The sequence below is a fragment of the Megalobrama amblycephala genome, linkage group LG13 (genome assembly GCF_018812025.1).
Source record: "Megalobrama amblycephala isolate DHTTF-2021 linkage group LG13, ASM1881202v1, whole genome shotgun sequence".
In the NCBI taxonomy this organism is placed as follows: Eukaryota; Metazoa; Chordata; class Actinopteri; order Cypriniformes; family Xenocyprididae; genus Megalobrama; species Megalobrama amblycephala.
The window spans coordinates 16,705,452-16,732,950 of NC_063056.1; the positions used below are offsets into that span (position 1 = coordinate 16,705,452).

Below are 27,499 nucleotides of genomic sequence, written 5' to 3' on the forward strand. Positions count from 1 at the left end.
TTTATACATTTTAAAGCTCTATTGTGTCCTGTGTGTAGTTTCTTCACAGCAAGCGGAACTGGCTTTGAAGCTTTTTTCACCACAGAAGAAGTTTTGGTTGTTGCAGTATGTACTAAAAAGGAGTACATGGCAGTTTCCTTGCCAGAACACCCATTCAATGACTGTGCCTGGGTTAGTGATCTTACAGATAATTCACACGCAAATTAACAGTATATGACGGCAGCGGAAAAAAGTCCCTTTGAGTTTTAAAAAAAGTCGGTCACTTTTTTAATAGAGGCATCAAATGTATCTTTGCTGCAGTATTAGCTTTAGCTGATTTCAGCTAAAGAAGCTAACTTTATGATACCATTATCTGATTTTAGACAAAACTGATTTGTTTCCCCATTTATGTAGATAGGAGATTGGGCTTTTGCCAAGGCAACATTTATTTACCAAATTACCAAAAATTATTTTTCATAGTTTTAGTTAACAAAAACAACACTGGTACTGTAAAGTTGAAAATAATCTAGATAAGTCCACTGTCTATATTCAGAGTTTCATTCTTACCCTTCTTTTCTTCACTCAAGCACTCAGTAGCCATAGTTCACGTTCCTGGCCGTCGACCTTTTGGACAGAATGTGGTCACTGTTTATGTGGATGGAGTGCCGTGTAAAACAGCACCCCTGCGCTTTCCTTCTCTGAATGAGGTGAGAAAATGTTATTGTTTGCAGTAGTTTTATTTTTTATTTTTTTTATGAATATGTTTTGTTTTATTGGTCTTTTTGACTTTCAACGTTTCAGCCTTTCACTTCCTGCTGCATTGGATCAGCTGGTCACCGGACCACTACCACTATGACTACCTCTCCAACCCTGACCAACCCATCCCACTCGCCCTCCGAGATGGCATTTGCAGCTCATACTGGGCCACCCACCCTTGCACGCTCCCAGTCCTTCCCAGCATCCTTTGCAGCAGCCACAGGGGGGAGGCCAGGTGTGAGTCGTGACAGTCCGGTCCACACCATCCCAGCAGGGCTACAGGACACCGCATGGGGTTCTCCTACATCACTGGGTGGCCTTTTAGCCACGGCGTTCATCTGCCATGAAGCTCTGCAGCCTGCTCAGGCACGAGCCTTGTTCATTGCCGGTATGAATGTTACATTCCCACAAATAAAGCATAAATTCACAGTTCCAACCACAAAGAAACAAGTGTTAAAGTATGTCTATTTCTGCTTCTCTCATTCTGCTTTTCAGGTCCCAATAATGTATCTCTTTTCAAAGCTGATGGTGAGCCGTCAGAAGTCAACAGTAAGCTAGTGCTATACTATACCCCACAGGTAATTATCTTCCCATCCATCTGATTGATTCTCTTATATATTTATGATGATAGTAATATAAAATAAAAATAAAAAAAAAAACTATCTATCTATCTACAGTATCTCACAGAAGTGAGTACACCCCTCACATTTTTGTAAATATTTTATTACATCTTTTCATGTGACAACACTGAAGAAATGACACTTTTATACAATGTGAAGTAATGAGTGTACAGCTTGTATAACTTGTAAATTTGCTGTAACCTCAAAATAATTCAGCACACAGCCATTAATGTCTAAACCACTGGCCACAAAAGTGAGTACACCCCTAAGTAAAAATGTCCAAATTGTGCCCAGTTAGCCATTTTCTCTCCCTGGTGTCATGTGACTCGTTAGTGTTACAAGGTCTCAGGTGTGAATGGGGAGCAGGTGTGTTAAATTTGGTATCATCGCTCTCACTCTCTCATACTGGTCACTGGAAGTTCAACATGGCACCTCATGGCAAAGAACTCTCTGAGGATCTGAAAAAAGAATTGTTGCTCTACATAAAGATGGCATATGCTATAAGAAGATTGTCAAGACCCTAAAACTGAGCTGCAGCACGGTGGCCAAGACCATACAACGGTCTAACAGGACAGGTTCCACTCAGAACAGGACTCACCATGGTCGACCAAAGAAGTTGAGTGCACGTGCTCAGCGTCATATCCAGAGGTTGTGTTTGGGAAATAGACGTATGAGTGCTGCCAGCATTGCTGCAGAGGTTGAAGGGGTGGAGGGTCAGCCTGTCAGTGCTCAGACCATACGCAGCACACTGCATCAAATTGGTCTGCATGGCTGTCATCCCAGAAGGAAGCCTCTTCTAAAGATGATGCACAAGAAAGCCCGCAAACAGTTTGCTGAAGACAAGCAGACTAAGGACATGGATTAATGGAACCATGTCCTGTGGTCTGATGAGACTTATTTGGTTCAGACGGTGTCAAGCGTCTGTGGCGGCAAACCGGGTGCGGAGTACAAAGACAAGTGTGTCTTGCCTACAGTCGAGCATGGTGGTGGGAGTGTCATGGTCTGGGGCTGCATGATAATAATATCTTGCTTATATTGAAGGATTGCCCACATTTTTTTGTCTTGTAGGCCTTTAAGAGTCAGATAATCTATCTATCTATCTATCTATCTATCTATCTATCTATCTATCTATCTATCTATCTATCTATCTATCTATCTATCTACCTATCTATATTATTAATAATATTTCAAATGTATAATCATAATTATATCTACACTATTGTGACTATAAACAGGATATAGTATAAATGATGATACAATGTAATATATATGTAATGTATTATTAATAATATTTTAAATAATTTAAAATATACAAAATATTTCTAATTTGTGTCACTTATAATGTTGGACTCCCTTCTACAAACTGTCTGATGATGCTATATTTATATATGTATAATATATTTATATCAATATTATGTGTATAATATTTATAATATATTGTCTAAAACCTGATGCAAAATCTGGACCTTTTGTTGACCTTTTTGAGTTCACATGATAAAAGACACAAATTTGAAATATTCATAATATATATATATATATATATATATATATATATATATATATATATATAGTTTTTAACTTGGAAATAAAGTTAAGATTTTGATCTCTCTCTCTCTCTCTCTCTCTCTCTCTCTCTCTATATATATATATATATATATATATATATATATATATATATATATATATATATATGGAGAGAGATCAAAATCTTAACTTTATTTCCAAGTTAAAAACTATATTTTGAATCCCAGATTTTCAGTCAAGATAGACCTTGAACCCCACTGTATATGTTATGATGATAATAATATCTTGCTTATATTGAAGGATTGCCCACATTTTTTTGTCTTGTAGGCCTTTAAGAGTCAGATCTGCTTGGATCTATCCCCCAATCATCTGTACGATGGCAGGTTGACTGGTCACAGAGTGGTGAACTGGGACGTCAAAGTATGTATCTGTCACTGAACTTCATTGTGTTTTAAGATTAAAATGATTCATCTAATCCTGACATCAGTACGGCCTTTTGTTTACCAGTGTTTGGAAATGTGTGTATTTAATACGTTCTTCTAGAACAAAGCTTATGCTCATACATCCCCACAGGAGCAGTAACCGCTAATTAAGTTTTATTATCTTGTCTTGTGTGTAGGATGTGCTGAGCTCAGTAGGTGGGATGGGGGCTCTCCTGCCCCTGTTGGAGCAGGTATGTTCACTGGATCAGGGCGAGACAGTAGGTCAGGAGACTTCAGATCTTCTCGGGCCAGAGCTCACGTCCTCCAGGGGTCCTGCCGGCATGCTGCTGCCACTAGGGAAGTCATCTGGTCAGTACTCTGCTATATCAAAATATATAAAATACTGTCTGTCTGTCTGTCTGTGATAAAATCAAAGGGGTGCTTCAACTAAGTAACTAAGTATTAGTGTGCACACTTATGCAGTTAGTTATTCAACGCTTTTGTTATATTATGTCTCAATACCACAGCAAACCAAAGTGGTGCATTATAGTGTGTGTGTATATATATATATATATATATATATATATATATATATATATATATATATATATATATATATATATATATATATATATATATATATATATAGTGTTGTCAAAAGTACCGACTTCGGTACCTATCGGTACTGAAATTTTAAAAATGTGACGCTTTGAGCGCTGTTGAGCGGATTCGTAAACATCTCTGATTGGCCATTGTGTTGACGTGCTCATCGGATATGCCTGTGATTGGCTACAATGATCAATGCGTGGGAGCATTTGAAAGCACACGGAAGTGTTTGAATTTGAAAGCGTTTTGAAAGTGGGAGCGCGAGCGATTGAAAGCAGGCGTCTAACAGTGGACCGATCCGCGATAGACGCCTGCTTTCCCGTGTGTATCTGTGTAAGCGCTTAGTGAAGAGATTAATTGATGACTATTTACAACGTTTTTACAGCGTTGATCATTGAAGCCTATCACAGACATATCCGATGAGCCGTGAAAACAACGGCCAATCAGAGATATATATATAGTAAGTAAAGTTTCACAAAAAGCCTTCCTTCCGCCGGAAAAAAATAGTCCCTGACCGTGAACAGCAACAGAAGTTACCTTATTATGCCATTAGATGGCAGCAAAGACTCTCTTTATGAGTGTGTCAGTCAGTAGCGAAGACTTTTATATTGAAAAGACGCAATTGACAAATGCTTTGACTAGCGCTGTCAGTCACGGGAAAACCCTTAAATGTTAAAAGGACAAGATAATACATCAGACATTTAAACAATTACAATTGAGAACAATCAGATTACGTTGCTAAGAGTGGTTGCTAAGGGTGTTGTGTAGTGATACACATAACCATTGTGTGAAGCGGTCATAGCCAGTTTTATCGTGAATAAAGCACCAATCAGAATCAAAGACAGGAACTAACCATTTTATGAATATATATATTGAACTTACAAGTGTCTCAGTTATTGAACATAGTAGTATTTGTTGGAAAATAAAAAAAACATTTTACAGTAATTGTAGAGATAAATACAATTTAATTGTTCGTAATGAATATAAAAAAAATGACATTATATTACAGGACTCACCATTGAGAATTACAAACAGACTTGCACGTAAAACATTTTGACTCATTAAAGTGAGAAATCTGAGGAAAATATTTAATTCTCATAAAATAATGTCACAATGAAAAAATATATTAAGGGTTCTAAAATAATCAGATTTTTTAAATGCAAAATATCATTTATTATTATTTTTTGGGATTTGTTTTCAGTCTGCAGCATTATAGCCTGAACTATTAACAGCTTGTTATGTGGCGCTTTGAGCTGCTGAGCAGATTGATGATGTAAATTTTTTCTGTAATTGCAGTATGAGTCATCATTGATATTTACTAAGCATGCTGTTTTTGCTCATATTCAGTGATTCATGAAGTTGCGTTTAAGTGTTCGCATATGTGTGTATATGCCTGTGCAAGAGGTTGCAGGCAAGATTGTGTTTTTTGTGTACTGTTATTGAACTCTATATTACCTTTGGCTGTTGATTTCTCATGTAATGCAGTTGCATTTATTTGTCAGTGTTCACTAATGTAAAACCGATTGCTGGTGTATGTGTGTTTATGTGTTAGAGGGCCGTTTAGAGAAGAACAGTGTGGCAGCGTTTTTACTGATGATTAAGAACATGTTGCGCAACCACCCAGCCAATCAGGAGAGTCTGCTCCAGTGTCACGGGCCGCCCATCATCGGATCCATGCTCGGCAAGGTACGCACACTGGTCAATAGAGAGGGCGTCTGGACGTCTAACAGGACATATTGGTGTATGTGACTTCAAGGCGTAGCATCCTGTTAGGAAACACTTGTGCTAACAATCTCATGATATTGCACAATACACACACACAACCACAGTTTCACATGCTTTAAGGTTTTATCTGGTGCCAGGAATCTTTCAAGAAATTAACAAGCAGTGTTTGAGTGTCTGACGTAAATGCATTCAAATCAAGAGTTCACACGTGCAGCGAAACAGCACATTTCTATTTCTGTTTGACATTTAACTCGTAATCAATATAAAGAAAAGTTTAAAATGTGTAGAAGCTGCGTAGTTGTCTTTATATTAGCGATTAGATAAAGATCAGTTATTTGCCGCATGATATTACTCAGGTAACTTGATGAGAAGTTGATAAGTGAAAATGATAGCTATGATACAGCATGTAATTAAGCAGCAGCTGAAGTTCATGGAAACAGATGCTGATCTGCTGCGGATCATTAGGCTCAGCAGTGGCTTATATTGTTTCACAGAATTAAAAGTCATATCTAATCTGCTTCTGATGTACTGTGACTTGACAGGCTTGTGAAATCCTTTGAAGAGGAGTCTGAGTTTGAGAGTTGAAAAGTACACTCACACCCACACACAGTTACATGAGTATACCATCCACAGGCATAAATACTCAGGCTGTCAATTATATACATTAATTTAGGACAAGCATTAAATTAAAACAACTTAAATAAAAAAAAAATATATATATAAATAACATTTTTATTATTTTTTATTAATAGTTACACTACCATTCAAAAGTATGTGGTATTTTTTATGTTTTTAAAAAGAAGTCTTACTGCATTTATTACAGTAAAACTATTATAAATACTATTACATATTATTACAAAAATAACTCTTTTCTGTTTTAATATATTTAAAATGTTTATTTATGCCTGAGATTGCTAAATTGAATTTTCAGCATCATTACTCTAGTCTTCAGTGTCACATGATCCTTCAGAAATCATTGTGCTGATTTGTTGCTCAAGGAACATTTATTATTATCAATAGCTATGTTTCCATCCAAAAGTCTGAACTTAACTTGGAATATCGCATAAAACATCCCATGTGTTCAAGAGGACAAAATCCGCAAAATGTGTGTAATAAAAATGGAAGTTTCTGCAATCTGGGAATGAATTGCATCTCAGAGCTTGCAGATAAAATGCAATAAACGCTGTCATGTTAGCTTGCGTTCGGATGCCTGGTGTTTGGGAACACATTCGTGTGAGGCAGTTCTGGGAGGCCGTTACACTAAATCTTTCTGATGACAGACTTTGGCTCAGGCATTTCAGAATGATTAAACCAACAGTTGAGATGCTGTGGTCCACTGGTTAGTCCAGTTATCCAATCACATCCACTGAGTTTTTTTGTTGCGCATCAAAGGATTTATTCTGTTAATATGTTTCCATTGTAATTTATGTCCATGTCGTCTTATTGGATAAAAAAAAAATATCTGCCTCAATTGAGCATATATATTTTTTTTATGCACATTTTTAGAGTTTATAAGCATCTTGGCATTTCCATCCAGCATTTTTTTTATGCGATATCCCAAAATGCGGTACAATAACAGTTGTGCTGCTTAATATGTTTATGGAAACATTCTTTTCAGGATTCTTTAATGAATAGAAACTTAAAAAGAACAGCATTTATTTGAAATAGATTTTTTTGTATCAATGTATGTAAGTTTTTACTGTCACATCAATTTAATGCATCATTGCTGAAAAAAAAAAAACTCTTATAGACCCCCTTTAGAAGGGTAGTGTACAAAGTATACATTTTTGTATTACATTTTTATTAGTAAAAAATATAATGCAAAAAAAATAAACATCTAAGCAATCCTCCTGATACATATGTAAATTAGGGAAAAGAACATTTTCCTACCATCAGAGCAACTCAAGTTTTAATCAAAGTTTGTCTCACGTTTCATTTAACTATAAACGAGAAATGTAAAATATTTGGAGGCTTTTCTCAGCAAATATTGATATATGTGAATAATGTGATCATATCATTTAAAGGTGCAGTAAGCGATTTCTGAGAAACACTGTTAATATTCATTGCTCCGCCCCCAAAGTAACAAACATGCCATCTAACACAGGTAACCATAACAGCTGCCGCAAGTATGTGATTCAACAACAGCATACTAAAGCATATCTTGGTTCTGTGAAACGGCAAAAAAACAAAAACAATATTCTTTCTCTAATGTCTCTCCAGCACTGGAAAGCTTTTCCAATATTAGCGTGGGTCCTAAAGCTCTTGCCTGATCATAACCCTTCTACTTCCAATTATCTTTCTACAAATGTACTGTTTGCTCACTCTCTCTCCTCCCCCATCATGAGTGTATACGCCCCCCTATTGATGATTGGCTACAAGAGTGTTTTGGTTCTCTGTGGATCGGTCCAATCCATGTTGTTTTTTTCTCCTAATTACACTGCCAGGACTATACACAAACACAATATTTTTCACATTTAGCAAATATTCACAAAATTGTTTGTTTAGGTGTTGATTTAAATTTCTCAAAAATCACTTATTGCACCTTTTAAAGGTGCCCTCGAATGAAAAATTGAATTTATCTTGGCATAGTTAAATAACAAGAGTTCAGTACATGGATACATGCATACAGTGAGTCTCAAACTCCATTGTTTCCTCCTTCTTATATAAATCTCATTTGTTTAAAAGACCTCCGAAGAACAGGCGAATCTCAACATAACACCGACTGTTACGTAACAGTCGGGGTGTACGCCCCCAATATTTGCATATACCAGCCCACGTTTCCAACATTATAAAAAGCATTAGACAAGGGCAGCCAGTATTAACGTCTGGGTGTGCTCAACCAAATCATCAGACTAGGTAAGCAGGCAAGAACAATAGCGAAAAATGGCAGATGGAGCAATAATAACTGACATGATCCATGATAACATGATATTTTTAGAGATATTTGTAAACTGTCTTTCTAAATGTTCCATTAGCATGTTGCTAATGTACTGTTAAATGTGGTTAAAGTTAAAATCGGTTATTACTGTATTCACGGAGACAAGAGCCGTCGCTATTTTCATTATTAAACACTTGCAGTCTGTATAATTCATAAACACAACTCCATTCTTTATAAATCTCTCCAACAGTGTAGCATTACCCGTTAGCCATGGAGCACTATCAAACTCATTCAAAATCAGAAGTAAACAATATAACAGTATACAATACTCACATAATCCGACGCATGCATGACGAACACTTTGTAAAGATCCATTTTGAGGGTTATATTAGCTGTTTAAACTTTAAGGCACTGTTTAAGGCAAGCACGAGCTCTCTGGGTGGAGAGCACGGGATTTAAAGGGGCCGCAGCATAAAATCGGCGCGTTTATAATGATGCCCCAAAATAGGCAGTTAAAAAAATTAATTTAAAAAAATCTATGGGGTATTTTGAGCTGAAACTTCACAGACACATTCAGGGGACACCTTAGACTTATATTACATCTTTTAAAAACATAATCTAGGGCACCTTTAATTATTTTGAATACAAATTCTAATTGATGGATGGCTATAATTACTACAAACACTTTCTGATCATCTCCTGCCTCTCTTTGTCTTTTCCAGGTCTCTAGCAGTATGATGGACATGAGCGTTTTGATGGCCTGTCAGTTCCTGCTCAAGCAGGTGTCCAGCGAGGGCAACAATGCCCTCCTATCACAACTGTACCAGTACTTGCTCTTTGACTTCAGGATCTGGAGCCACAGCCACTTTGCTGTCTGTCTGGGTAAAAAAACAACCGCTACACATCACAATAACATTAGCCATTGTTTTTTATTCAACTTTGGCATTAAATGCAAATGATAATCAGGTTCTAAAGGAATAGTTTACCTAGAAAGGATACATCTGTTATTATTTACATGATTATGTCATTCCAAATCCCTCTGTCTGTATTTGTGTTGGTTTGTAGGTCATGTGCAGTACCTAACCACTGTCATCAATGAAGGCAAGCTAAAGACTCGCAAGAGGTACGGTGTTCAATACATCCTGGACTCAATTCGGACACACTACAGGTGCGTTCAGGTTTAAATTGTAAATTTAAAGAAAATTAAACATCATGTGGATGAAAGACAATGTTTATACATTTTTTGGGGGGGTCCACAGTGCGGAGAAGGATGGCAGTCCTCTGTCTGAAGAGAGACAGACGGTGCAAATCTCGCTTTTCGCTCTGCTGAAAGACCTTCTGAAATCTCCCACTGCTGAGGAGCTGCAGAGTGTACTAGCCTATGCTGCTATAGTGCAGGACGAGCAACAGGTGAACCACACAAACACACTAGCTCTGTTTAAATGTAGTCATCTGCTTCTGCCTACAGAGGCACTGCCTTCAAAAGCAGTATACTAACTCCCATGGAAACTCATAAGAGACAGAAAATTCAAACAGATAGCTGTAAGTAGGTTGACTTCCTGAAAAGAGTAAACAGTGTCTGTTTGTGTCAGATTATTGTTGCTTTGAGTATCCCAACCAGCCTGACACATTGGATCAACCATTTTAAAAATATATTTTAAAATATATTTAACTCTAGAATGCTTAAGGGGGTCAAGTTTACAAAATAGTATATGATTTGTAGATTTCTTAAATTAGTTTTATTTGAAAGTATTGTAATTTCCACTGATCTACGCACTCAAAAATCGGTTGAGTGCAGTGATTCTATCCTTTTAGATTTCTTCAATAAAAATAATAATAATGATAATAATAGTAATAATAATAATGAATTTAATTAAGTATTTAGTATTTTTAAGAAATCTTGTATGTGAGCCTTAGTAATGTTAATTTCATAGGATCAGGAAAATTTCCAGGAAGTTTTCATAAAGGGGGTCAAACTGACCCGTATGCATTTCCAATGGAATTTTGACTCACCATGTTATTGATTTGTCATACATTTTGTCAATAATAATAAAATGGATTACACATAATTTATTATTAATTAAAACTAAAACCATACAAAACATTTCCATTACTTGGAAGAAAATTAACATTAAAGGTGCCATAGAACGTCTTTTCAAAAGATGTAATGTAAGTCTAAGGTGTCCCCTGAATGTGTCTGTGAAGTTTCAGCTCAAAATACCCCATAGATTTTTTTTAATTCATTTTTTTAACTGCCTATTTTGGGGCATCATTAATTATGCACCGATTTAGGCTGTGCGGCCCCTTTAAATCTCTCGCTCCCTGCCCCCGAGCTCTCGACTATAATACAGTGCATTTACAAAGTTCACACAGCTAATATAACCCTCAAATGGATCTTTACAAGATGTTCGTCATTCATGCTGCATGCATGCATCGATTCCTGTGAGTATAGTATTTATTTGGATGTTTACATTTGATTCTGAATGAGTTTGATAGTGCTCCGTGGCTAAAGGGCTAATGCTACACTGTTGGAGAGATTTACAAAGAATGAAGTTGTGTTTATGAATTAAACAGACTGCAAGTGTTTAAAAATGAAAATAGCGATGGCTCTCTTGTCTCTGTGAATACAGTAAGAAACGACGGTAACTTTAACCACATTTAACAGTACATTAGCAACATGCTAACGAAACATTTAGAAAGACAATTTACAAATATCACTAAAAATATCATGTAATCATGGATCATGTCAGTTATTATCGCTCCATCTGCCATTTTTCGCTATTGTCCTTGCTTGCTTACCTAGTCTGATGATTCAGCTGTGCACAGATCCAGACGTTAATACTGGCTGCCCTTGTATAATGCCTTGAACATGAGCTGGCATATGCAAATATTGGGGGCGTACATATTAATGATCCCGACTGTTACGTAACAGTCGGTGTTATGTTGAGATTCGCCTGTTTTCCGGAGGTCTTTTAAACAAATGAGATTTATATAAGAAGGAGGAAGCAATGGAGTTTGAAACTCAACGTATGTCTTTTCCATGTACTGAACTCTTGTTATTCAACTATGCCGAAGTAAATTCAATTTTTGATTCTAGGGCACCTTTAACATAAATAAAATAAAATATAAAAAATCATTTTATTTCAGCTAGTTACCAAGGTGACTCATTTCTCATTTTCATTTAGTGTAAGTTCAAGTACTAAAAAACTAAAAAACTAAATAACTAAAACCAAAAACTATACAGACCTATTTTAAAAACAAAAAACACAACAAAATTTAATTAAATCTTTAATTAAAATTATAACAGAAAATATTAAAAATAAAATTTCATTGAAAATATTGACAAAAACTGTAATAGTACATCAATGTTACTAAAATAACACTGACACGACATTTTGTCAATTTAATATTTTATTTTGGAAAAAGACAAAAAGGCATTACTGAACCTTTTAAGACTTGTGTATAATCAAATTTTTATTTTATTACACTGAAAAATAAAGATTAAAACAGAATATCTTTTCTTTGAATGATTGCTTTCCCATTTATTGTGGTCTTTCTTATTATGGGGATATTCTGGTAGGACTAGAGTTCACAGATTGGTGACTGATTGTTCTCTCTCTCTCTCTGTAGGTGATCAGCATTCTGGATGTGTTACACACTGTTTTGAGGAGTTCTCCTCATCCACGTGAGCAGGCTGTGACGGTTCTTCTGGAGCGAGGGGTGGAGCAGCTCTACTGTCTGCTGCTCAAACACAACTTTGGAGACGAGGCTCGTGAGAGATTATTCCGGGTGAGATTTAAATGGCTCAAAAATCATTAAGGCACATTTTGAGATGCACTACTGAAAGCATCACAGTGAGATCAGTTTCTTTCAGTGTGAAATGAGCACATCTCTCCTGCTCTTCTGCAGGTCATGTATAAAGTCCTGAAGAGTGAGCGTGTACCTGAGCGCAATAAACTGCGCATCAAACTTAAGGATTCCAGTTACCTTGGGCTGGTCTGCTCCTTTGGAGACATTCCCATCACCATGGCAACTGTGCGCTGTCTGTATGAGCAGGTGCTCGCCACAGGTAAACTGAAGAAAAGGTGGGCAGTAGTTTTCAATTTATGCTTCAGGTGTTGATTGGTCTGTCTTGTTGTCTGTTTGGTGCAGATCCCACTCCTAATTTTAGAGACCTGTTGGCAGTGGCATATCTGTCCCATCGTGCCGACCTCAGTGTACGACTAGATATTTGTCGAAAGGTGAGTGACTGCTTAAAAAAACCAGCTAAAACCAGCCTTAGCTGGTTGGCTGGTCTTATCTGGTCTTCCAGCCTGGTCATAGCTGGTTTTAGGGGGGTTTTGACCACTTCTTTATCTGGTCTAGTTGGTCTTAGCTGGTCAGCCTGGAAGATCAGTTGCCCAACCCGCTAAAACCAGATGAATACCAACTTGGCAGGGCTGGGAGACCAGCTTGATCAACTTAAACCAGCTAAGAGTAGCCAACCTATGGTTGGTTTTAGCTGGGGGGATGGGGTGGGGGGTGGGGGTTCAGCAGGATAAGGGAAATATATTTTCTCTTTTAGTGAAATGTAGGAAAGTATTAATGAATTGGTGTTGTAGCTTTCCCTTTCTTTGTGTTTGTCAGTTAGCCTGTGGTTAGCAAACTTGCTAAGAGCTTAGCTTGCTACCTCAGCATAGCGATAACCGGTTAAGAAAAGCACTTTTGATTATTTAGAACAAGATATCATGATACTAAGTATGTTCATGTTGACTACTAATCTGCAAATCATCATTTCACACCGGCGAACAAAATGAATCTCTCAGGTAATCAAAGTCCCTTTAAAGGATTAGTTCACTTTCAAGTAAAATTTTCCTGATAATTTACTCACCCCTGTGTCATCCAAGATGTTCATGTCTTTCTTTCTTCAGTCGAAAAGAAATTAAAGTTTTTGATGAAAACGTTGATGAAAATATAAAGCATATACAGTTGTATTTTTTTCGAAAATGACCGATCGTTTTGCTAGATAAGACCCTTATTCCTCGTCTGGGATCGTTAAAGCCCTTTGAAGCTGCAATGAAACTGTCATTTTGACCTTCAACCGTTCGGAGGCCATTGAAGTCCACTATAAGGAGAATAATCCTGGAATGTTTTCTCAAGAAAGAAAGACATGAACATCTTGGATGACATGCGGGTGAGTAAATTATCAGGAAAATTTTATTTGAAAGTGGACTAAACCTTTAAGACAAGTAATTTCACTCGGCGGCCATCTTTGAAACGCCTCTCGGGCATGCAAGTGCAGCTCCTATCTCTTTGAATGGGAAACATCAAATTCTCCAAAGCTGTTGATCTGACTGTTTCTATAGGAACCAGAGCTTCTAACGGCAACTGCAGTGACACAATGACTTTACCAATTGGCTTTTTTTAGAAGGCGGGACTTATTCCGCCATATTGTGTGTTGCACTTTCTCCCATTCATAATAATACAAGTGCACTGTCTGACAGTGCATGTTTGAAGCACTGCAAAACAAAGCCCTTTTCTAAACATGTATGTAGTGATTGTCCTGACTGTACATTCTCATCTAAATGACTAATTATTAAATTAATTAATTTACATTTCTGTTTCCATCTTTCATTCCTGTAGCTCTTCCACTTGATCTACTCCAATGAAGAGTATGTAAAGCAGCTCGCTCGTCAGTCAGGCTGGCAGGATGTTCTCACCAAACTCTACGTCAAAGAATCTTACGAGTCTCGTGTTCTCAGCCAATCCAATTCTTTATCCAGCCCCACCACTGCACTGGACCCCGTTCTTTCCAGAACCGTCTTCCGTCGGGAGGACAGCGTAATGGAGGACGCTCGGCAGAACGTCTACATCTCCCTCAATACCCGCCATGAAGAGGAGTTTGAGGAGGAAGAAGCTCAGGATGTGTCAGAGGGCTACTCTGACCTCTCCCAGTCTCCCCCGTCATCCGAACAACTCAAGAACGGTTCCCTCCACTTTAAGCCATTTGACTCTGGAGAACAAAGCAGTCATTCATCCTCCCTGTCCAACACTGTGGATATTCCAGCATCGTCCCGCCTGCTAGAGGAAGATGAAAGTGTGTATCAGCCGCAATCGCCCTTCAACTTACCCTTTGAGATGGAACTAAGCCTCCAAAAAGGACCCCAGACCCCTGTGGGTAGTCAACCAGAGACTCCCTCTCCTCTGGAGCACAGTAAGACCTTCCCAGGCATGAGACCACGCAAGAGCTCCAGTCTGTCCAACGTTCTGGATGACACAAGCTATAGCACGGAACCGCCCACAGACACCATCTCCAACACATCCAACCCACAGGTACATGCTGAACACCCTGTCTGTGTCTGAAATCAGCCTATTTAAAGGGTTAGTTCACCCAAAAATGAAAATTCTGTCATTAATTACTCACCCTCATGTCGTTCCAAACCTGTAAGACCTTTGCGCTTCTTCAGAACACAAATTAAGATATTTTTGATGAAATACGAGATGTTTCTGACCCCCCATAAACTTTGATTTAAAAACTTGCCTCTCTATTCCCCCATTAGGCTCCAGAGGAGGAGTTGTGTAATTTGCTGACGAACATCGTATTCTCTGTGCTGTGGAGTGGCACTGAGGGGTCTGAGGATGTGATATGGAGAGAAAGGGGTCAGGTGTTCTCTGTCCTTACCAAGCTTGGTTCGTCATGCCAACTGGTGCGGCCACCTGACGACATCAAACGCAGGTCAGAAACTTAAAACTTTAATGCTATTAATGCTGCATTAACAATTCCTCTGTCCCAGAGAACTAAAATTAAGACTTTTTTCAGATTGATTGAATTTTGAAGATTTAACTTTTTCAAACTGAATAAACTTTGAACAAAACCCTTAACCCTAAGTATTTCAATTTGCATCTGAACTTGAATGATACCTCAAGTTGTGCAGCTTGCTGAGAAGAGATGTGCTAGAGACTTTAAACAGTGACAGATCGTTTCCTCTGTATTGTGATGTAAATCTGAGAACAACAGATTAACAAAAAAGGAAAAATCAGTTGTTGATTCATTAGAAGCAGATCTGACTTCAAGCTTTCGGTCGATTGTGGAGGGTGGGGCAGGTTTAAGTGCACTAAATGATTGGAGTAGTCCGGCATATGTCATTGAGTTATGACATTTTGATTAAATTTAAGGTCAAAACTAATTAAAAAAAACATATGCATGGATGAATTGTTCACAATAAAATCAATAACATGAATTTAGAAAATAGACAGGGTGAATTTAATTGCATGCTGACTTCAAGGAATTGGATTGAAGATTCTTTACATAGCATGGCTGAGAAAACTGATATACACTTGAATTAATATTAGACACTTGGGGATGGGCTTTTTTTTATTTGGACCAATTAGCAAAGCCCTAATAACACAGAACACTCTAGAAACCATACTATTGGTTGCACAGAAATGGGTATCTTTCTGTTTTATGCTTCGTAAGGCTTGTTTTAAAGGGGACATGTTGTGCTTTTTTAGTGTGTAATGTTGCTGTTTAAACATGAAAAAGATCTGTAAAGTTACAAAGCACAAAGTTTCTCTTTCAGTAAGCACTGTTTCTGAACTCGATTGTAGTCTTGAGTTTTATTCTGGGAGCATACGTCACAATATTCTTCATTATAATAATGGGGGGGAGGGGGTGCGAGGCCTAGTTAAGTTGCATATGGTGTGTTAAAACACATTGACATTACCAAAACACACTCAAAGCGGTTGACCAATCACAACACACTGGTCCAGCTGATCAATCAGAGCACATTGTGCTTTTCGGAAGGAGGGGCTTCATAGAAACTGGAACTAAACGGAGCATTACTGACAGACTGGGGAGAGATGTACTGCAATAATGTAAATAATGTATTTTTTGAACATTCAAGCATGAAAACCTATTCTAGCAGGCCAAACAAAATCAAGAATTTGTAAAAGGGCATAATATTGCCTCTTTAAGATGCCATTTTGAGAACAACTACTGTTGAAATCCAGTAGAGATCTGAGACTGAAGGAAGGTACCGTACATTAAAGTGTTTTCTGGATTCCTTTGGCTCAGATGAGGGCAGGGTGGGGATCACTGGAGGGCAGAAGTTCTTTGCACTACTGGGCTGTTGCTTTTTTGTTTGGTGTTGCTCCAGCATTGCATTACCATAGAGCTTGTTTTTACTTTAAGTCATAGGGTGTGCCTGTCAGATGACTTGTTCAAGACAAATTGTATTCTCTTTGTTTTGTGGCTGTGAACAAACATTATAAGCTGTTGGGGGTGTTACAGATGCCTCATGTGTCTTTTGTGTGTTGTAGTCTGTTGGAGATGATGCTGGAGTCGTCTCTGTCAGATCTGAGGGACTCTCAGGGTGTGTCTCTGCACCATGTGCCTTCTTTGCTTCGCCTCCTCAGACTGCTCCAGGACTTCCTATTTGCCGAGGGCACTGACAATCAAACACTATGGAGTGAGAAGGTGGGGAATGGATTGATATATTCTTACTCTGACAATAGATTTTATAACTCACACACTCTTATTTCAAATCTAGAAGTGTTTGAGACAAAAAGTTGGAGGAAAACTTTAGAATGAGGATGTTTACATTGCACACAAATCCAATTTGGCTTTCAAATCTGTTAGCAAAAATAATTGTATTTGGAAACAGATCATTAAGACCGTTGATGCACATTCCAAAAACTCTGCTTTTAATCAGATTTTTTAAATAACAGGATGCGGTTTGGTTTGAGTTTGTAAACATACAACCCGAATTCCGGAAATGTTGGGATGTTTTTTAAATTTGAATAAAATAAAATGAGATTCGTCTGTGATTTCCAAAAAGAATGTCAAATTTGGACTCGTCTGACCATAGAACACAGTCCATTTTAAATGAGCCTTGGCCCACAGTACACGATGGCGCTTCTGGACCGTGTTCACATATGGCTTCCTTTTTGCATGATTGCGCTTTAGTTGGCATCTGCAGATGGCACGGCGGATTGTGTTTACCGACAGTGGTTTCTAGAAGTATTCCTGGGCCCATTTAGTAATGTCATTGACACAATCATGCCAATGAGTGATGCAGTATTGTCTGAGGGCCTGAAGACCACAGACATCCAATAAAGGTCTTCTGCCTTGTCCCTTACGCACAGAGATTTCTCCAGTTTCTCTGAATCTTTTGATGATGTTATGCACTGTAGATGATGAGATTTGCAAAGTCTTTGCAATTTGACGTTGAGGAACATTGTTTTTAAAGTATTCCACAATCTTTTTACGCACTCTCTGAGAGACTCTGCCTCTCTAAGACATCCCTTTTATAGCTAATCATGTTGCAGACCTGATGTCAATTAACTTAATTAGTTGCTAGATGTTCTCCCAGCTGAATCTTTTCAAAATGTATTGCTTTTTCAGCCATTTGTTGCCCCCGTGCCAGACAAAAGTGTAAAAATTTCTCCCTTTAAACATTTGTTATGTTATCTATGTTCTATTGTGAATAAAATATTGCCTTATGTAATTTGAAAGTCTCTTAGTTTTCACTTTATTCAAGTTTAAAAAAAACATCCCAACATTTCCGGAATTCGGGTTGTATATGTAATATAAATTAAAAGTGTGCAAATTCATTTTAAGGAAACTTTGTTCTGATGCTGCTTTTTTATTGTGTTTATTTGTGAATGAGTATAAGAGTGTGTCTATATTCGTGGCAGATCTTTGAAGGTGTGGTGAATCTGCTGGACAGGCTTCAGGCGTGGCACACGACCCCCGGGTCAGCGGGGTCTGCTGAGCTCAAGGAGATGTCTCTGATTGGCCTGCGTATCATCACTGGATATATTCAGCAGCAGCAGAACCCACAGGTACACACATACACACACCCGTCTTACTAGATAAACCACAGATTCCCAGGTTGTTTTATAAAATTCTTGTTCTTTGACATTTACAAATGTGTTTTTTATTAGCTGATTATGTGGGATAAACTGAATGATTATGACAGTGTCAAACAAAACTAAATAAAAATAAAGTATGGTGTTGAAACTGCACACTAGTTATACTCCCTTCTACAGGTGGAGTGTTTAAAAACACACACACATTTTCCATGGTCATGTTCAGGATTATTGGATATGCCTTTGGGCTTTAAAGAGCTTTTTTTGTCAGTAGCTTCATTTCATTCCAGAGGAGAGCAGATGTCCGTATATGGAGATGTGTGGGTTTTTTTATCTTTCTTCTCCAGACTCACTCAAGCCCATCCCACACTCAAATTAGATCATATCAACTGACTGAGGAACTGACTTACTGTGGGGCAAGGAAAACGTGTGCTTCTTTCAGTCTGTTATTCATGAACATGTTTTTTCCTATAGACTGGTTGTCTGTTTATACAGCACTAAGCTTGTAATGTGCCTTAATTCTAAAAATTCAATTGTTATTTAGGAAAAAAGATTTTGTTAGGGTCTGACTTCGAAAAAACACTTATATTTTCTCATAACATACAGTATATTGCAGCATCACTTCTTTTCTAACAGTTTGTTCAAAGATTTGTTCTCTCTAAAACCCCTCCTTTCTGAAAGTACTCTGCTCTGATTGGTCAGATGGTCCAGTCTGTTGCGATTGGTCTACCGCCTACAGCACGTGTCAGATTAGCATATCTACATTTGCTTTCACAACGCAGAAAACAGTGTTTTCTCAACATGTTGACAACACAACCCACTCTGGGTGGGTCAAATTAGAAGTTGTTCACGGACAGCCAAAGAAGACCACTGGCTGGAATTATGCAAATTTGTAAGGTTCAAGCAAGACTGGAGTTACTGATGACTAGTTTCAGACAATTCAGAATCAGTTCTTTTGGAACACAATAACTACATTTGTTGAGCACTTTGATCTTTGAAACTTTTCAGATCTTTTACATTCAAAAACCGCTATATTACACACTGCATGAAAGGTAATATCCTAAAAAGCAATATAAGGGCACTTTAATTTTGACCATAAGGCATATGTGAATATTCATAGCAATTATTAATTGGATCAAAGAATAAATTAACTAACATTGATGCATCCTTAAAACCATGAAATGAAAATGACTCAGCTTATGAGCTCTTATAAAGAGCTGCTGTGCTCACAGGAACTCTATAATAAGCATTGACAACCAAGTGCCACTCACCACGAAAGCCGTGTTTCAGAAATAACCCTAGACAAAGACAAGAGGCAAACACGAGTAGATAAACAAGACTAACGAGAAGATCCCTGGAGATTCATGCAGTTATAGCATGATTTCAGATACTGTGTGTTCAGAAAGGAATAATAGCTTATTATTAACTCCATCCTGTCCGATGATCAAGGCTGGTATTCTCATGTTCATTTGTCAAACTTGACAAGTCAAATGCAAGGCATTGTGGGATACAGTACCCTGCACAGCGGTACCGTTTACAGAGAATATGCATACTTTACAATGCACTATAGTGTATACTAATAGAATAATTCATATAGCTTACTGTTTGCTACATATTACACAATACATACTTTATACTGCCTAATATTGTTTAATCTGATACAGAATGCATTATGTAACAATAAAAAGCGTTTTAAATACAGTATGCTACGTTGTCACATGACTGCATCATATTCCATTTCAAATATTTAATGTTGCAATGTAGTGCAATAGCATTTCAATCTATCACTTAATGCCGTTTGCGGAGACTCTCTATTCGATATGGACTCTCTATTCAATGATATCACAAAATAAAATGAACACAAACGTGTCCCTGCTCTTGATATACAGTCACTGATGAACATTTTTGGTTTAATGTGAATAACTATATAAGGGCAGATTAGAACCCAGAACCTCTGACATGCTTAACAAAAGTTTTACCACCAGACTATTAGGGTACATGAACATTGATAGCGGATAGCGGATCTATGTAGTTATTCATGTGAAGAATATCGGGACTAACAATGTATTGTATTATATTAGATTTAAGAATGAAACTCACATTAGACATGAGTTCTTTGTTGAACAATTAAACTTAATGTATTGTTGAAACTGATTTCTGGACATTGTGATGTTATTTATTCTGCAATTCTTTTTGTACATATATAGCATTGTATTGTACCACCCACTTTTTAAAACAAAGTTACACCACTAAAATATAGTATATAGTAAATACTATACTAGTATAGTATATACCTCATTCATTAAAATATCGTACTGTAGTGTATGCCTTATACTATACTGTACTATATACTGCTTCACATTCAAAACAATAGTATATACTGTAAGCATTGTATATAGCATACAGTATACTATATTACAGTGTAATAGTACGTAGTACATACAGCATAATATTAACAAATCATATTATGTTGCAGTATGTAATAAGCTATTCTTCCATTATAGTATTGTATCGCACCACATCATATAGTATAGTATAGTATAGTATAGTATAGTACAGTGGTTCCCAAACTGGGGTACGTGAGGTGACAAAAGGGGGTACGCGAATTCTGAGTAGCATTTAATTCTAACTTAAAATAATATTAAAATCAAGTATGTATTTCTAACTGCCAAAATGTCGTAAATCCAGTACATTTAATCAAATTACCTCATCATTTGCAGTCAAAAATGACTGTATCCACACAAGCAACATGCATATGATAGATTGCGTACAACACAATTCTGCGGCTTTGAACGAATCGTGAGAGTCAATGATTCAGTGATGTCAATGTCTCGATGACTCACTCATAAAAACAGTGACTTGCTGCCACCTACTGGCGGTTTTAGTTTAATATTTAAAAGTTTTACTTAGTTTTACCATCATTGCATATTTCTTCATTGAACATTTTTTTATTTAAAACATTATTTATTTTATAAAGTTATTCATAAAGGTAAAAAAATGCACTGGAAAATCAATTTAGGGGGCAAATATTGTCCCTTAATGGTAAAGGTGTGACTGCAGTCTAAGTGGAAGAGAGGGGGTACGCAGAAGGATGGTAATCCCTTCAGGGGGTACTCCAAGCTAAAAAGTTTGGGAACCACTGGTATAGTATACACTGCAGGAATAATACATAATATGGTTACATGCCATTCTGATCATACTCAGGATACTTGCACAATATAGATATCAACATAAAATCCTAATGGGAAGAGAAAAAAGACAAACACAATCCCAAAATCATGACAGTAACATGTAATATCTGCAATTTGTTTCTCTTAGGTGTGTGAGATGGCATGTTTAAAGCTCCATAGCCTGCTGCAAACTGTGTTATGTCTGTCCTGGGAGGAGGTGTGTTTTCTGCTGGGTCGTCTTGGTGCACCACTTTGGCCAGCAAACTCTGGTTCAGACCCGGGCGCCGAGGCTTTGCTGAGCCCGCTGGTGCCCATCGTCCGAACGCTTTTGGACCAGCATGCGGATCGCACCACCCTTCAGAATATGCTCCCCAACCTCCCCGCCACCAACGGCAGCCCCTCCTTCGCCCAGGACCTCCAGAACTACTGCAGCACTGCTGAGTGGCAGCAGTTCTTCCAGAACCACGTCAGTACAGCCCGATCTTCCTCACACACACACACACAGCTTAGCAGACACCCAGTTAGACTGTTTACCTTATGATAAGCTGGCAGCTTCTCTGCTGTAGACTTGTCAGTATATGTTACCACAAACCTGTTTTGTTTTACCTTTTTTGGATGCAGAACGACAAAAATAAGTCTCTCAGTCCTCATTCTCAGTCAAACATGAGATAAGCTCATCATCTCACACAAAGCTCAGTCCTGAAGGATTAAAGCACTTTTTTTTGTTGAAATAACCCATTCCCACGCTCACATCTGTAGCATATTATATAATCACCTTGGATTCATTTTTGTTAACCTAAAGCTGTTCGACTGATTTCAGAGCTCTCTCTAAAACAGTGAATAACTTACTCGGTGGACGTGTGTTTGTTTTAGCGTGAGGGCACTTTGACGGTTAATCCGCATCCATTGTAGTGATGAACTCTTTATTTAGACCCTTTTGTTCATCCAGTGCCAAAACAAGACAGAAAAATTCTGATTTATTCGCCTCATCTCACAAATCCAAAACAAGCCATGCGTTTAAATTAAACAGACATCACGGCACAGTGACCTGGAGAAGATTTATGAAGGCTGGAGTGTGACTGTGCGGTTATAAATCTACCCTGTTTGGACTGTTTGTATATACAAATCACATGGTATATTACCATGCCTTGAATCGGGAACTAAACCAGGTTTTACAATATGCCCAAACATCTATCTAGGTGAGGGGAAGTGAAGAGAGATAGAAATATGTGTGTGTTTTGATTGTTCAGCATTAAAATGTGTTATGCTCATTAACTTTGTATCTTAACGGTTGATACAGTATATTTAATACATATTTAGTATAAATGAAATCATAGTAAATAGAAGACATCAATAATTGTTATTTTAATTATATTATTAATGTGTACAGTTTATTTTAAATGATCAAGTATTTTAATATTTTAATTGTATACATTTATAATGTAAATAAAATAATTATATTATTCAAATTATTATAAGCATAATATATAATATGTAATATTATTGAATTGTATTCTTTTTTATAATTTTAAATATATTGTATACATTTATGAAATAATTACAATTATTTTAAATTATTTTATGCATTAATTTCTTAGTATATGATATTATTTTACTTTAAACAATTTTAATAATTTTAAATCAATTTTATGCATTTATAAAATACTTAACACTATTTTAAATTATTTTATGCATTAATTTGTTATTATATGATATTATTTTAAACAATTTTAATAATTTTAGATCAACTTTATGCATTTATAAAATAATCATTTTAAATAATTTTAAGTTATTTTATGCATTGATTTATTATTATATTGTTCTTTTTACTTTTAATATTTTTATATTATTTTTTAATATAATTTAAATACATTTTAAGCATTTATAATGTAATTAAGTTTCAAGTATTGATTTTTGTAATTATATTATATTATATTAAATTAAATTAATGTTTTTCCAAACAATTCTACAAAAATTAAATGTACACATTAATATATATTTCTGATGTGTGGTCACAGATGTGCGTGTGTTAACAGTAACAGGAAATGTCCGTTTTAAACCATGTGAAATGTTTTTCATAATGTATGCCTGTAGGTGGAGCCCACAATGCAGCAGTATGAGCTAGACACTTTTGGAAAGAGTCACGACCTGATGTCCAACTTTTGGAATTCGTGCTTTGATGACCTCATGAGCTCTGCGCAGAGAAGAGACAAGGACCGTTCTGACTGCAAAGCCAAGTTTCAGGTGTCTGCTAACCCCAGTTATTCCATTACAGAGGCGATATGTTAGGCTGGTAAAGAGAAGATTGCTGGTTTAATCCACACATGGAGCAAACCATGAGTGCCTACTGCTCGGGAATATTGGGATTATTTATTGCACGTCCCAAAACATATGTGTTTATGACAGATGAGTTAATAACATAGACTGTTTGTGTTCTTCTCTTTCCAGGAGCTCATCATTGACCCGTACTAAAACGAGTGCGCACAGAGAACAGCCGCTACCACACTGTGCAGAAGATGATTAACGGCCAGCAGGCGGTGGTGGTGAGGCACTGGAAATCACTGCGTAGATTACTGAGCAGTGAGAGAGGAGCATGGGCACTCAGGTCTGTATGCGTTTAACTTTTATATATATACACACACACAGTAGGGCTGGACGATATGGCCTAAATTAATATATCGATATAATTCTTAATTTCGGTCGATACGATATAATTCCGATATCGATATGAACTATATAATAGCCTCAGAAAAACTGCCAAGAACGGCCACAATGGATGTCTGTACCTACAAACGTCTGAAAAATGAATTTGCCAAATCTATGAAATCTCTTCCTATAAAACTATATAATATTTTAGAGATAAAAACAGTACAAATAAATTTATGTTCAGCTTTTATTTGTATTTAGCCTTCATACAAACATAAAAATAAACATAAGACTCACTCACTTTAGTAATATTAATATCTTTAACATTAAACTATAACGTAGGCTGATTTTATTATTCTTAAAGGGTCATGAAACCCCAAAACACTTTTTTTGAGATGTAAACAGATATGTATAGGCTGCACATCATTGAAAACACTAAAGGTACTCAATGTTATTCATAAGTGAAAAATAGTTATTTTTTGCATTTTTCATAGCAATTTCTGTCTTCCTGTTTGAAAAGTCCGAGCAACGTCACAAAATCTGACTTAATCGTGTACTTTCGGCCCAAGTATGGGCATGGTCGAACATGCTGACGTAGACCGTTTCGAGCAGGTTTCGAGCGAATCTCGACATATATATTCATGACATAAAGCTCATTTAATCCAATCACTGCGCATCTACCAGCACAAATGGAAAATATGTTTGCATGAGATCGCATTACAGCGGAGAATTCAAATGTCACAAAAGTGCTGTTCATTCACCTCTGCCTGCTCTAGCTGCGTTCAAATACGCAAGCCGCAGGCTGTTTCCCTCAGCACAGCACGTGTGTTGTTTGTATTTTGCTCGCGATGCGGTCAGAACAGGAGTTTGAATACGAACACATGAAAAATACGATTGTTTTTATGATATACAGGCAGAGCGCGCATATGCTCGGTTTCAGCGCGGAGCTCCTCGATGAGTTTAATAACACTAGCCACGTGACACAGAGCTCATACAGAATAAAGTATCCGTGTTTAAAGTTTTTATTTCACACATTCTCCTGCACCAAACATTAACCAGCACGTGTAGTTATGCACACATATTTTCATCAAGTTGTGGAAGCTTGTTCCGTCGCATTTGCATCAGGTGTACTCATTTTGTAAAACTTGCCGCGTTCGCGTTTGATCTTAGCGTACAACTGTTGAGCACTGGCTGGTGCTTAATGTCTCTGTGGTGTACGTCATCACGCAAATAGCAATCGCGTTCTGCTCTTTCTAATGGCTGCGCCTCAAGTCAGTGATGCTGTAATGTATATATCGAAATACCGGAAATGTGTTTAAAAATCATATCACCATTATCGAAAAAAATTATATCGCGATATATATTGATATTGAATTATTGTCCAGCCCTAACACACAGATAGCACAAGCTGATAGGTCCTTTACATCTCACCATTAACACATGGCACAAGCTGATTGGCCTTTGCTGATTCGGCAGCCAGTGAGATGCTTGCTCAACATTTAAATAGTCTGGTTCATTGTTTGCTGTAAGATAGTCCTGCAATATATATATATATATATATATATATATATATATATATATATATATATATATATATATATATATATATATATAGGGTCTGTCGATTTAACACGTACATTAGATTAATTAGTTATGGTAAAAAATAATGTGTTAAAATTATTAACACATTTAACTCATTGCCCCGCCCCCAGACCTATGTAGGTCATCGGCTATTTCATACAGTTGACTGATGACAATATAGAATATAGTTAGAATGTCCCTAGATATGCCCCTGAGTTTTTGTCTAATATTTACATCATATGATATGGGCCTAGATGCTATATCACAAAAGCAACAAGCGCAATATCACACGAGTGCTGTTTTTCTGTCCAGAATAGCACAAGTGCAAATGCGATACTTCTTTATACAACAGTTCAATAAATCAGAGGTTAATGTTGTTATTTTAGACACAATATTGTCTGTTTTGCTCAATTTTGATAATGAAAATATAAAGACAAAGCAGATTTGTTCTTCTCCGAGCAACACACTACAGCGTTTCATTTCTAACTCTGCATTTTGAACGAATTGGGTGAACCAATGATTCAAAGGACCATTCATAAAGAGAATCATTTACATCACTCCTGAATGAATCCGCCGTTTGAACAAATCGAATGAATGAATGACTCAATGACTTAAAGGATTAGTTCACTTTCAAATTAAAATTTCCTGATAATTTACTCACCCCCCATGTTATCCAAGATTTTCATGTCTTTCTTTCTTCAGTCGAAAAGAAATTAAGGTTTTTGATGAAAACATCAAAACAGGATTTTTCTCCATATAGTGGACTTATATGGAGCCCAAATGGTTGAAGGTCAAAATTACAGTTTCATTGCAGCTTCAAAACGTTCTACGCGATCCCAGACGAGGAATAAGGGCGTTATCTAGAGAAACCATCGCTCATTTTCTAAAAAATTTTTTTCAAAATGTATACGTTTTAACCATAAATGCTCATCTTGAACTAGTTCTCTTCTTCTTCTTCTCTATTTGAATTACGGCAGTGTAGACACTGCTAAGTGTATTACTGCCCTCCACAGGTTAAAGTTTGAACTAATTGTTATATACTTGCTCTAGCATATTGTATGACAATTTAGTTCAAACTTTGACCTGTGGAGGGCAGTAATACACTTAGCAGTGTCTACACTGCTGGAATTCAAATAGAGGAGAGCTAGTTAAAGATGAGCATTTATGGTTAAAACGTATAAAATTTTTAATTTTTTTTTTTAGAAAATGAGCAATGTTTTTTCTAGATAAGACCCTTATTTCTCGTCTGGGATCGCTGTAAACTGTAATTTTGACCTTCAACCGTTTGAGCTTCATTGAAGTCCACTATATGGAGAAAAATCCTGGAATGTTTTCATCAAAAAACCTTAATTTCTTTTCGACTGAAGAAAGAAAGACATGAACATCTTGGATAATATGGGGGTGAGTAAATTATCAGGAAATTTTAATTTGAAAGTGAACTAATCCTTTAATCATTAAGACATTTACTGCCACCTACTGGCAGTTTTAGATTCTTATTTAGACTTATGTCATTAAAAATAATGTCTTATTTCCATATTATTAAAAAAAAAAAAAAAAAAAACATTAAAGGTATAGTTCATCCAAAACTGAAAAATCAGTAATTATTTACTCAACCTCATGGTCAAAAATTATGTGTAATAAATTCTATGCTGAATCAAATAAAATATTTATTTTTTAAGCAACATTTTGTAATGTCTATTTGATGCTTTACACAATAATGACTTTAAATTATTTTTTAGGTAA

At 36.7% G+C, this 27,499-nt stretch overlaps 1 protein-coding gene across 1 annotated transcript in view; it reads left to right on the plus strand.

The window, feature by feature from the left end:
• The window catches only part of nbeal2 (neurobeachin-like 2), a 94,163-nt gene that overhangs the window by 47,154 nt on the left and 19,510 nt on the right, over positions 1–27,499 (plus strand). The window contains 21 exon segments of the mRNA XM_048153685.1: positions 39–171; positions 567–686; positions 781–1,123; positions 1,231–1,313; positions 3,207–3,299; positions 3,499–3,670; positions 5,460–5,593; positions 9,233–9,392; positions 9,576–9,678; positions 9,770–9,920; positions 12,141–12,299; positions 12,420–12,579; positions 12,663–12,751; positions 14,133–14,822; positions 15,050–15,225; positions 16,809–16,965; positions 18,186–18,332; positions 21,678–21,995; positions 23,624–23,773; positions 23,978–23,996; positions 23,999–24,134. Coding sequence (XP_048009642.1) covers positions 39–171; positions 567–686; positions 781–1,123; positions 1,231–1,313; positions 3,207–3,299; positions 3,499–3,670; positions 5,460–5,593; positions 9,233–9,392; positions 9,576–9,678; positions 9,770–9,920; positions 12,141–12,299; positions 12,420–12,579; positions 12,663–12,751; positions 14,133–14,822; positions 15,050–15,225; positions 16,809–16,965; positions 18,186–18,332; positions 21,678–21,995; positions 23,624–23,773; positions 23,978–23,996; positions 23,999–24,134 — 3,693 coding nt within the window.